The sequence below is a fragment of the Nilaparvata lugens genome, chromosome 1 (genome assembly GCF_014356525.2).
Source record: "Nilaparvata lugens isolate BPH chromosome 1, ASM1435652v1, whole genome shotgun sequence".
NCBI classification, from domain to species: domain Eukaryota; kingdom Metazoa; phylum Arthropoda; class Insecta; order Hemiptera; family Delphacidae; genus Nilaparvata; species Nilaparvata lugens.
The window spans coordinates 63,419,108-63,432,787 of NC_052504.1; the positions used below are offsets into that span (position 1 = coordinate 63,419,108).

At 32.7% G+C, this 13,680-nt stretch overlaps 2 protein-coding genes across 2 annotated transcripts in view; both read left to right on the plus strand.

Annotated features, from left to right (window-relative positions):
- The window catches only part of LOC111053183, a 341,346-nt gene that overhangs the window by 142,016 nt on the left and 185,650 nt on the right, over positions 1-13,680 (plus strand). Inside the window, exon 21 of the mRNA XM_039439163.1 lies at positions 3,686-3,734. Coding sequence (XP_039295097.1) covers positions 3,686-3,734 — 49 coding nt within the window. The remainder of the gene's footprint in view (positions 1-3,685; positions 3,735-13,680) is intronic.
- Positions 3,821-5,870, plus strand: LOC120351021 (2-oxoisovalerate dehydrogenase subunit beta, mitochondrial-like). The gene is made up of 3 exons (XM_039426819.1): positions 3,821-3,834; positions 4,667-4,868; positions 5,601-5,870. Exons 1-3 carry the CDS (start codon positions 3,821-3,823, stop codon positions 5,853-5,855), a joined length of 471 nt encoding a protein of 156 aa, XP_039282753.1. The 3' UTR covers positions 5,856-5,870.

Here is a 13,680-nt window from a genome sequence, read left to right on the forward strand (position 1 = left end):
GACATTAAAAGGCGGCAAGTTTAAAATTTTGTTTTGGCGGTACAAGATCGACAAGTTTGAATTACAAAAACAATTCTCTCAAGTTAACTTGATAATATTTAGTGTAACATTTTTCATTATTTTTCCTAACATTACAAGCAATATTATTCAAGCATTTTCAATGTTACAAAAAATATTTCATAATACAATAATAAAGTGATGCCATATCTAAGGAAGAGTATGAAATCAGTGTTGAAAGCAAGCAGTTGAAATCAGTCTTGAACACTGATCAAAATTAAACAACAAATATCAATACATGTCATTTATTGTTATTTTTATTCTCTGGCTGATTCACATTTATTCTCATTCCATCTCCAATGTTGCGTTTACTATTTTAAGAGAAACTCACAATAGCTAGGCTACAAATTTGTACCTTTAAACTGCATTTTTTTAAAATAACATTTAAAACAAAGAACACTATTAAATACCTTTGAATCTTTTGAACAGTTTTCAATACTGCTTTAAATTTTGAATTTAAAATTCCAATAATTTTAAATTCTCCTAGGTCTATTTTACATTTTAAATTAAAGATTGTAAAGTCTGTGGATTTTCATAGGAAACCAATGTTTAACAGATGCATTCAAAACGTGAATTCCATTATAGATACTTATCAAATCATTCTTAAAATTGCGCTAATCTTAATGTAACAGTGAGGAAATGTTGACTTTTAGTAATAAGGAATTATTGATTTGTTGAATGATTCTAATGAACGATTTTGTACAATAACATATTGATTTTATTCAACCTCAACTCTTAAATAGCCTTTTTTAATGAAATATTCTATTTATTTAGACTTGTTTGGAAATTTAGTGTGTAACCATTCATGATTTACATAGACATCCCTTCTATAAGCTAATAGGGTGAGAAGTATGTATTTATTAACAATACTTGTAATCTTCAAAACTTATCATTTTTGCATTCTTGTGAAAGTGTCAATCAGACATTTTTAATCATAGATAGGCCTATATAATTCTCAACTAGTGATTAAATTTGCTTATTCTTCTCTTAATCCATTTAGGTGTTCTCCTATCACCAATCCAAATTGACTATGATTTCATTACTAATATTATTCCGAATGCAATAGCAATAGAATTTTATTTTTCATTATTCAATTGCTTATCATGTTGAATCTCTGTGTTAAATATTTAAGTTTAACACTTCACTATACTATGAAAAATTTAAAGCAATTACAGAAGTTTTGGACACTTGATAATGGTATAATTAAATGAAACCGGCCCTGTCTTCAAAATATTAAGGTACTAGTAATTATTGTAGAAAAAACTATTACAGAACTTTACTTTTTAAAGATATTCCAGAGTACAAGCACAGTGCGAAGCGATATTAGCTTTGTGGTCACACTGATTTTTCTTTCTTAAATGAAAACGAAATGATAAACAATAACCTATTTGGTCTTCAAAGTGGTAGAAGTAGACTTTTATACCCTCAACCTGCCTATTACATGGGAAACCATAGTTGGCTAGGAATTTTTCCTCCTTTATTTTCCTTTTCAGCACACCCCACCATGAAGCCTTTTTGTATTTTATTAGAAACTTGTTTTTGATTGTGTTTTTTGTGTTTCGATTTCTTTATGTATTTTGTGTTGAATTGAATAGAATTATTCATTTATTGATTTTGATTTTATTATACAAGTTATGTACGGTACGGTAACTATTTTGAAGCTGATATAACAACTCAAAAATGGAGGAATTAGTATTTCACTGCTATCGCCTTATAAAATCAGTATCATCTTTCCAACAAAACGAATAAAATTTTGTAGATAACTTTCCCTCGGCATCTAAAGGTCTAAAGATTATTCATTTTTCAACTATCATCAACTTAACTATTGTTGACTTTTCTCAGCCAGTCTAGTTTGACGTCGTAACACTGTGATAAGACTCGATGTGATGGGAATTTTTCAAAGTACACCAGTTATCACAATACAATCGAACTCGGACACTAAACCAGTGTAAAGTGCTAGTTCGATCACTACCTACTTATTATTCTACAGTCAACTTCACAATGAAAAGTTTAACAACTCTGGTTCGTAAAGCTTCAATAAGGCCTAACAAATATACCATAAGTGAAAACTTTCAAAGAGTATTTTCATCTTCAAATGCTGAAAATAGTGAGTTTATTCTATAATCTACTTGTGTTCTATAATTTGTGTTCTCACACTCCTTAATAAGATAATATTATCATGAACTGTGAATAAATTATGATAATGCATTGAGGTTAAGAGCCTTTCATAAAGGTTAAAAGTAGCTGGCTATTACAATAATTGACGAATCTATTTAAGTTACAAGAACTAAACAACGACACTCTGGATGATATTTTATACTAACTATAGTATATTAAATCATTATCAACTATGAGAAACATTTCATTATCAGAAATAACATTTATTTTCAATTCTCCTGACATGCTCTTTTTCACTTGTTTTAGTATATTCATGTAGTTGATAGGTTGTTGCTTTTCCCAATAATAATTCTATAAAAATTAGGTTGGGAATAATAAATTATGAAATCATTGTTGCTTTGGAAAAACTAGGTTATTCATATTATTTGGGAATTTGTGAATTCGCTTCTTATTCTTATAGTTCACTCAATTTGAATTTATTTGAACTGTTCATAAACTTGAACTCACGTTTTGAAATACTATATTTTCCTAATCGATTTTGTGTTTCAAAAGCATGTTCTCTGCAAAAACGATGTTATTAGGCCTACGATCTTTGAATATATCACTTGAGTAGAGAATACTGTGAATATTTTACTCAGCTTTTGAACAACACAGTTCAAAATATTTGTAGGCCTATGGAAAAGAGGTGAGTATAAAATCTCATCACTATTATATTCATTGCTCCAGTATAACTTGATATTTCAACATTTAATAGTACAAACCAATTTTTCTATTTGAATTTTTTTAAGAATAAAATTTAAATTATTTTTGGTAATGATGTCCACTATAATGAGTCTAAAATTAGTGCCTACTATATTGGGATTTTAATCTAAGATAATTAAAAGATAAATAATGTACAAATAAATCTAATTTAATAATCTGTTAGAGTTAGATCCGATTATTGAGAAGTGGCGATGGCACAGACGTGGTATGTTGCGTAGGTACGTGGCGGTTGCGTGGCGCTGACTTTTTCCAATCCTATACAAACATATAGCGTGAATGGCACGCTACTTCTCTTTACATTGATCCATAATAATATGTTTATATAGGAGTGGCGTGGAAGTGACAAAAAGGCAATGCCACACCACTGTCACCACATGTGTGAATAATTGGGCGTAAAACAAAATAAGAGGAGCAAGATTTTAAAATTCCCAAAACTTAGGGAGCTGCTTTACAAGAAAATCTACATTTACCGTACCGCTAAAAATAATTGAATAACACCTTTCACAAAATATCAATAATTATGGCAATAATTTGTTGATTCTAATTAAAAATGATAGAGTTTCCAACATTTTGAGGTGAAGTAATTACTTCAGGAAATCGCTCAAAATAGGAAATATTCTCTCTTTAGAATGTTTGTATACAATCCTTCATTCATTTTCTTTTTATTCAGTATTCTTTTGCTTTTTGTTCCAAAGTATGTATTTCCATTGCAGGTGCAAAAAAAACAAACAATATGAATATGTTCCAGGCTATCGGCAGTGCTTTGGATCAAACCCTCAAATCAAACCCTAATTCAGGTATGAGCACTCTGTCTAAATTATATAATATGGATAGTTCCAATCATATCTTTGAAACTGATGATACCAAAGTAATAATAGTAAAAATGTCAATTGTTGTGTAATAACTTAACACTGAATTTTCCCATTGCTGCCCGAATAATCGTTGAATTTATAAATCAATTTACGATATTTCAACCTTTTTTTTAAGTGGTAAAGCATTCCAGAACTTTTAAGTATCTATAATAAAGCTACAAAAGAGTGGAAGATATTTATTAAAATTCTAGAAGTGTATCTGATTATACTATGTAATTTGAAAATATACCAACAGTTTGATTTATTTTGGGTTACGGTATACATGATCTCAATATGGAGCGGTGACTGGTTTTATGCTATATTTAATGTAGGCTAGCCTATAAAACATTCTGACTTTCTTTTGTGCTGTTTGACTGGCTGACAATAAATTATTCATCTTTTTTACTACTTCAGAATTGCTCTTATAATATTTCATTATATGATTTTTTGCTATTTTGTAGCTAATTCAAATAAATAAACAATACAATAATTATTACTAACATACGGTATATGGTAGTTATTAGTTAGTTATTACTAGTCAATTATAAGTCAGATACCGCAAGCAAATCAATAATTACAAAATTATAATAATTAATGTATCAAAATCTCTCTTGACCCCAACCAAGAATTTAATCCCCAGTACTTCGAATGTGAAAGTAATTCAAATCAAACAAATTTGACAACAAAAATCGGTGCATTTTGCGATGTAGTTCAGTAATTAAAATCTCAATTTCCTTAAAATGCAATTTTGCTCAAAGAATTATGAGAATCTAATAAGTGATAAGATACCTACAACAATAACTTAGGTATTATTTTTATTGCAACGCTCACATTCCATTGTTCTCTAATTATCATAGTTTTTCAAATGTTTTTTTTAGTGGTATTGGGGAAGATGTTGCATTTGGAGGTGTATTCCGTTGTTCAATGGGGCTGCAAGAGAAATATGGCAGACAAAGAGTGTTCAATACACCTCTTTGTGAGCAAGGAATTGCAGGTTTCGGGATAGGCTTGGCAGTAACTGGAACAACAGCCATAGCTGAAATCCAATTCGCAGACTACATGTTCCCTGCATTTGACCAGGTATTCTTGCTAGCTTCTGGCTGAACAGTGAATTCTGAGGATTCTCAGATCCTCCAAATATGTCAGAGTCTTCAGGAGGGTTCAATGTGTATAAATTTTAAACTAAATCAATTTATTATTTTATCATTAAAACTTTCACGATCAATCAATTTCTTCAAATTTCTCTCCTCTCATACTTGATAACTTTTCAAAATCCAACGTTTAAACTTCTGTATTAATAATTTTTGTTGTAATACGTTTTTCTATTAGTTTTATTATAATTTTAAACTTTTCTAATGAATGCATGATTGTTCATTATGTGAGATAATTATATATTAGATGTTTTTATTATGTTGCTAACTTACTTTTTTCAATAATAATCAATTTTGTGTCAACTATTTCAACAGTTTCCAATGTAAAGTCTCTCATACAAGAATGCTCCTATAATTCATTCAACAGAACGAAATAGACTTGTAATTAATTTTCTCTAGTGTTTCACCAAGCTGCTGGATAAATAACTAATCTTTACTCCTCAGAAACAAATCCTTTTATTACTATGAAAAGTAGCATCGTAAATGAATGACTTTGTGTTGAATTACTTTTTAGGGCTTTTACTGAATACAGTAATTGAACAGTGCTTCTCTGAAACTGTGTGGTTCCACATTCTTCTGAGTTATTTTGAACTATGTATGTACTACTGTTAATTTATTTGTTGATGTTAATAACAACTAAAAAATGATATTTCTATTGCAGATAATGAATGAGGCAGCGAAATACAGATACAGGAGCGGCAACGAATTTAATTGCGGCAAGTTGACAATCAGAGCTCCGTGTGGTGCGGTGGGGCACGGCGCTCTTTATCACTCGCAGAGTCCAGAGGCATACTTCTCTCACACACCTGGCCTTAAAGTAAGGTCAATTACACATTATAAAGAGTGTTCCTCAAAGAACTACAGTACTAATACAGTTTTAAAGCTGCTTTTAGTACTCAACGACGGAATAAGCTAAAATTGTCTTTAGGAAAAATGCTAATATCCTTTGGTTTTTATGTAATTCGATATTTTCCATACAATGTGAGTGGATCTACATTTCCAACTTGAACCTTGAAGTGGCAGACTTCATGTTAAGTCTTCAATATATCTTTTGAACCAATAAGATAGGCCTTTAATTTATGAACTATAACTATAATGAAAGATTGGTAAACATCATATAGGCCTATATGAAATCATACACAAATGATTAAACTATAACTATAATGAAACATTGGTAAACATCATATAGGCCTATATGAAACATTGAACTATACGTTTCATGTACTGACGAGACGAGGTTATTTAGTTATGTTAAAGATGGAAGAGGTTAACTTTGAATGAATAATTTGCTTTTATTAACATATCCAACTACACAAAGAAAAATTACAATTATAAACGCTAGCATTAGATCCTTGGTCAGTGATCATCAGGGTAAGGTTTGTAGAGCTAATTTTACAAAAAAATATTATTCCAGATACGCTTTTTTCTTCAATAATTCCAGTGTTCATTTGACATTTTATCAACTCACTATACACTAGTAGCTCTGTAAACAGTAAACCTCGCGCAGTTATAAACCGCATCCTCCTCTTATACTATCCATCAGAGTAAATCCTGTCTGTATGTCGTGTCGGCGAGATATCGGTGTGAAAACGGCTAATGGCTGTTGGGTTTGGTGTATCAAAAATGCTAACATCAAAAGCTAATTCCTTCAAGACATACTGGCAACAGGACAGCCCGAGTTCAAAGCAGAGAAAGTTCGAGAGACAATACTATGTTATTTTTGACCGAGCGAAGTGTTTAAATATTTATATGTTGCGCATTTACGGCGAAACGCGGTAATAGATTTTCATCAAATTTGACAGGTATGTCGACGTATATTGCGCGTCGACGTATGTACAAGGTTTTGGAAATTTTGCATTTCAAGGATAATATAAAATAAAAAAGGAGCCTCCTTTATACGCCAATATTAGAGTAAAAATCAGACTATAGAATTATTCATCATAAATCAGCTGACAAGTGATTACACAGATGTGTGGAGAAGCCAGCCTATTGCTGTATTTCCATAAGGTCTGACAGAATCCAAAGTCAGGGCAGTGGACTGTGAATGATAGTTGATATTAATACCTACAAATAAATCTCTGAACTCTGTGCATAAAAATACTGATAGCTTGAAGTGTGGTAAGTACGCCAATAAAAGACAAAATGAGTCAACAAGATGAGATTTAATTAATAAAATAATAGGCAGATGGCCACATACAAAAACAAGTGTAAGTAGATTAAATTGAATAAAAACTTTAGATTAATTTTATTACAACATGTAATAAAGCCGTTAGAAAATACAAAATTCAAATGAATCTAGGTCAATGACACTAATGACCATTGAAGCCTAACAATAATTGATAAGGTACTGTCAATGATACCTGAATTGAGAATAGAAAATTCAAGTGATACAATAATAAAGTTACTGCTGAAAAATTCAATCTTAATGATTTTAAAAAGGAATAATAACAAATGACAATGATATGTAGATAATGTTCTATATGTAGAAATGGTTAAATGTTGATTGACACTAATACAAAATCTTAGAATAATTGAATGTCTCGGTCGACATTAACACAAGTAAATAAGTTCAGAAATGAAGATGCCTTGGTCGACATTATCACAAGTAAGTAAGTTCAGAAATGAAAATGCCTTGGTCGACATTAACATAAATGAGTTCAGAAATGAAAATGCCTTGGTCGACATTAACATAAATAAGTTCAGAAATGAAAATGCCTTGGTCGACATTAACACAAGTAAGTAAGTTCAGAAATGAAAATGCCTTGGTCGACAATAACATAAATAAGTTCCAAAATCAATGTCATACACATTGAAATAGGCGTCGGTGGCCTTAAGATATCACTTATGAGCTAAGGGTAGCTGTCAAATACAATGAAATAATTGTTAATGTTGAATATAGGCGACATAGGCCTTCAATGAATTGAATGTCAAGTTAGACATCAATAGAACAATTAATAGGCGTCAGTGGCCTTAAAATAACACTTGTAAGCCAAGGGTAGCTATCAACAAAATTAAATGTCTTGGTCGACATTAATACACTTGTAAAGCCAAGGGTAGCTATCAAAATTGAATGAAATACATATTATACCTTGACATAACGTAGGACAGTGCTCTCAATGAGACATACACTGTAACATATTGAATTCATGTACATAGGCTCGATTGCCGAAAGTATGGACAATTAAATGTTTTTAATTGCTGTAAAAGTTGAATGATAGCTACAAAAATCATATGAATGCACATTAAAATGTTTGAATTAGAAATAGAGAACAACGTGGTCCAGTATTGACATGCTGTAGTATTTTTATGAACAGTTATGCAATACATGCGTAAATGAAAGTTGATTAGAACGATTTACGTGATCTGAATAAAATTTTGAAGAAGAGATGCAGCCAGGCAGACAGGCAAGGAATCCAAAGTACCCCAAGGAACAGGACATCAGCAAGCGACGATATGATGGCCATGCAATGATGAGAATGGAAGCGTCCAACACAGTAGGCAATTCCCCCAGTGGGAATGTGAGCAGGAGCATGTAGAATTCCAAACAAATAATCCGAATTTAAAGTTGTGGAATTTTTAGATTGATTTCCAAACGGTAGAGATGATGAAATTGAAAGTTTGAGTTTCAAGAGGTGAAGCCAATTGTTAGAAGAATGGCAATAGACACCAACACGAGATTGTGAGATCTTGACAAAGTTTATCAGTGTAAATATATGAAGAAATTGATGAATAATTGAATCACAATTGAAGAATAGATTTAACGAATTAATTTGAAGGAATAATTCACTTTTAAAAATGTTCCATAAACCAGATGAATTTGGATGAAGAGAAGGTACACCAAAGCGGTGTGCACTCACCAACGAGAAACCATTGAAAGACAAGAGGCTAGCCCGACGCGCTAGCAACAAGGAAGAAGCCGGAAACGCTATACACGAAGGCTGACGTTTTCGAACGTTTGATGAAAAAGTAGCAAATATCTAGAAAGTAAGATGCCTAAAAGACAAAATAAATTCCAAAAAATTGAATAATACAAATGTTAAAATTGAAACGACGAATAATACGCCGAATAATATTAGAAAACAAACTTGCTTATGACAGTGACGTGGAACCGTGACTGTGACGTCACCGGACAGCGCAGGCGGACAAAATGACGACATGACGTCTACATAGTAACGGAACGAGTAACGAAGTGGAACCGTTCCAATAAATGCTTTGTCAGATTTTACAGGTCTATAGTTTCAATCAGGTACTTGTGGATGAGAATACTGTGTGAGGTCTACTGTTCACAGAACTACTAGTAGTTATTAATTGCATGCGTTATTGCAAGCAATCAATAGTTCATTTTTAATAGTGCATAAAAATTGCATTCAATGATGCATGCAATTTTTTTAGTCTACACAGCAAATGATTTTTTACCAAGTTAGATTGAGATATTGAATTGCATGCGTCATGGCATGCAATTTATAATCAATTCGACAGCTGATTTATGATTATTAATTCTATAGTCTGTGTTTTACTCTAATATTGGCGTATGAAGGAGGCTCCTTTTTCCTTTTATATTATCCTTGAAATGCAAAATTTCCAAAAACCTTGTATATATGTCGACGCGCAATTTAAAAAGGAACATACCTGTCAAATTTCATGAAAATCTATTACCGCGTTTCGCCGTAAATGCGCAACATATAAACACTTAAACATTAAGAGAAATGCCAAACTGTCGACTTGAATCTTAGACCCCACTTCGCTCGTTCAATTAAGCTCTGAGTTAAAAAAGAGTCTGTATTTCCATACACCAACACAATATACACCTATCTTCAGCCATCATCTCCGTCAGGTAGTCCTTCAGTTCTTCCCGTGACAATGCAGCCCTGCCGAAATTCTGCAATCTGAATTCTAAGAGTATGGGTCATGTTCCAATGAAATGCGTGACATCCTCCTTCTTCTTCCTATTGCACAATGAACAGAGCCTGTTCCCATTAAATGAGTATTCATTGAGGCGGATCAATTCATTTCTTGCCTTGAAAACCACTTGATGCATTGAAAGCTAACATTTTGAGAAATGCAATCATTCCAGTGATTGAGCTCTCGACGAATGGTGTACTGCTGGCTCATGGCGACCTGCTGCGTCTGTTCGTGTCGTAGCTCATTTCCAATCCTCACTTTTTATCATCTTGCTGATGTTCAAACTACCTGCGATCTCCTTCAGTGGGACGCTAAATAAGACCTCCATCTTTCACCAGTCATCTTATAGAAATAGTCTTTTTTTAAATAATCAATTTCAGCACACATGGATATCTTCCCTCCTGCAGATTCAAACATCGTTTAGCATACTGAAGGAGTAGCCTTACTGTATGCAGAAAGATTATTGGCCCAACTCCGGTCTCCAGAAGCAAAACATTAATTTGGGATGGGAAGAAAGAAGAGAGAAAATTAATAAGGATTAGGAAAAAAAGGTTTCTGACACTGCTGACTACGAAATTTGAGAGAGATTGCCCAACTTCAATGAGATAAGCAGACCCGATAAGCCGGTCAGTAAATAGAATGAAACTGTTCATTAATTCAACCTTAAAAAAACTTCAACTATTAATTCATACCAATATTCACCACATTTGAAGGATCCAGTCGTTTCGCCTGAGAGATCAATTGTAGCTTCACACAATGCACTGTTCAAATTCACGAAAATATTTTCAAATACCGTATTCAAAATCCGAAAAAAACACAGAGCTTAACAAGACTCAACCTATCACGGCAGAATCCTCTGCCTATCCTCAAGAGGTTAATTTTTATTTTTATATATTTTTTATCATGATATATTGATGTATTGATATATATTCTAAAAGAAGTCATTCAATAGTCTGAAATGCATTCGAACTTAGAAATTAGGATGAGTCAACACACACTGGTATATTATGTTTTGTTCAAACTGTACGTATCTTTGAATTCATTTGAAGCAGGAAATTAACACTTATATTCTTTTTGTTTTTTAGAAAAAACGACTAGCAGACAGATATTTTACAATACATGAATTGATCACTCACTGTAACAACGAGATCTTCGGCAGTTCCGTTCAGATCTCGTTGTCACAGTGAGTGATTAATTCATTTATTGTAAAATATCTGACTGCTAGACGTTTTTTCTAAAAGCAAAAAGTGATTTAATAATAAGCAGTTCGTGATGGAAATAGTTATTTGTGCAACTAGTGCGCAAAGTGACAGTTTGCTGCATCGAAAGAAACGTTTACGCCCGAGCCGTAGGCGAGGGCGGAATGGTTTGTTGGTTGCGTGCAGCAAACGACTTTGCGCACGTATTTCACATTAAATTTTCCTACAGTTACCATTGAATATGAAAGTGGGTATTATGGGTAAAATTGCCTGAATAATGTAGTAGTGTTTGAATGGCGGGGGGCAGCTGTGTGGTGTGTGCTGTGGTGGCACTGTGCTGTCGTTGTCCTTGGTTATAATATCCACTTAATAATTAGCGCGTTGTGCTTCGTTGCACCTCTGCTCACTATAGCAGCCACAGCAGTCACTGTTACCAACTTAATTTTGATTTTGCTGCACTGGTGCTCCATATAACCTACTAACTATTTTGCGTTGTCATGCTGCAAATCTGGAGTACGCAAGTACTCACTTTGCGCACTAGTGCGGAAAAGTGATTCTTTACAGCCTGCAATCAGTGCACAAATGGTCACTTTTCAGGGTATCTGTAGGAAAACAACATTGAAGAACTTATATGCTCATGCTCAAAATACTTTTTTGAATACCGTATGCCATAAATTCAAATTCCAGTAAACGAATTATTTTATTTTTAAGCATCAGATTAATATATTCTTATGGTCAGGGGGAAAAACATAGTAGGTACTTTCCTCACTAGTAAAGAGTCGTCAAGAAAAATTAAAATTATATGCTTGCCAGTTGAGTAGCTTTGTCAATAAATAAATACATAAATAAATAAAAATAAAGTTACATGAAAACACTATGGACCGGTTTCCGAGCTCGGGATCTATAAGTTCTGGACTTACAGAGTCCAGGACTGAAATAAGCTCTCGGGTCTAAATTGACTTTCTGAGTCACGATTTTATCTTCTAAACTCCAGATTCTATTAAGTTCTCGACTTATTTGAGTCCAGGACTTTAACGCATTAAACGTGAGGGAAATTCACAATATTTTGCTGTTGTATTGTTGGCATTATAGCAAAACGGAAACAGCTGATTACATCGGGACAATTCAAATGAGCATGCTCTCCAAACTATATTGTAATAGTATATTTCGCACCTAGGGCCAAAAATGAGATATTTGAAAAGATTGAGAGCCGGAAATACATTTTTGCCCATGGTGCGAACGCTATTTTTCGCCACACCAAAAAAAAACTTCCAAATATATAAGAAATTAAAAAATAAATAAAATTCAAACAGCCTATTTTGATAGTTTGAATCTTGGTTATGACAACTTTCACTGTCAATTAATTTCAATATTACTAATTAATAATTTACAATAGTGACAATATTTTTATACTATTAATATTTCGAATAATTGTTTGAATTTTTATAGCTCGCGCTTTGCGCCTGGTGCAATATCTCATGGATAGATGGATGAATAGAATTTTCATTACTATTTTGAAATAATGTGATTAAAAATTAATATAATTGCATATTTCACAGTTTTGTCTCAAAATATATCTAAAAAATTGATTGAAATTTAAATTACGGTAACTAATATAAAAAATAGCTAATAAAAGTCGAAATTCATCGACAAAAAAAAATGTCACTGACCGAGGTTCGAACCTAGATCATGTTTGTAATTCACTGAGCTTTGAGTTCTGATGTATTACGCCTTTACGCTCTCGGCCATTGCATAGTTTTGATTGAAGAGGCCTGTAAGTCAGGTAACGTATGTAGGCTACTATAATATAGTGTAGCCTATAGCGGCAAACTTGAAGCCGGTTGCCGGCATTTTCACAACAAAATATTGCTCTGAAAATAGTTAAATCATAGAGAAAACATTCGAAGATTCAATCTTGAGTGGGCCTAATGTTTTCTCTATATGGTTTGATATTGAAGAAAAATTATCTAAAAGTTTTAATAATGAATTACGGAAAAATTACTAGGAATTTTTCAGTCAAGGCTGAGTTTCACCAGTAGGCTTACCTTAAACTTTAGATCTCTGCTGTATTTTCCTATTATTATTGTTGATTGTATTGCATTAAGAAGTGGAATTCGATAATAAAAAGAAACAATTATTACTCTACCTCACTTTTAAATATTGATACAATTATTGTACTTTGATTTCAAATTCGATTCTTCACTTTTAAAGACTTGCGATACGTACCTTTCTGACAATGGACAATGCAGCCAACATTATATTGTTGAGGCTATGGAGATATCATCGTATTCTATTGTTTGATATCAAAAACACAATAATAAATATTAAATTATGAAACAGTAATTCATAAAATATATTATAGACATGATACCGCGATTCACGATACATAATTATATAGATTATTACAGTCGTTATGAGATTATCTCTATGATTTTTGTGAGATCGGACACGATCAGCTGTTATTCAAGGTCATTTTACAGCCCTAGGCCGTAAAGTTTTACCGGCCTGGTCGGAAACAATCACTTTCGGCCTCCATATGACGCACGTAAACCAGCTCATTACATCCAAGTGTGGCGAAAAAACTTTCTGACTTCCGCCTAGCTAAGAACTCGAAAGAATGATTGTCTAACTTAGATGGAT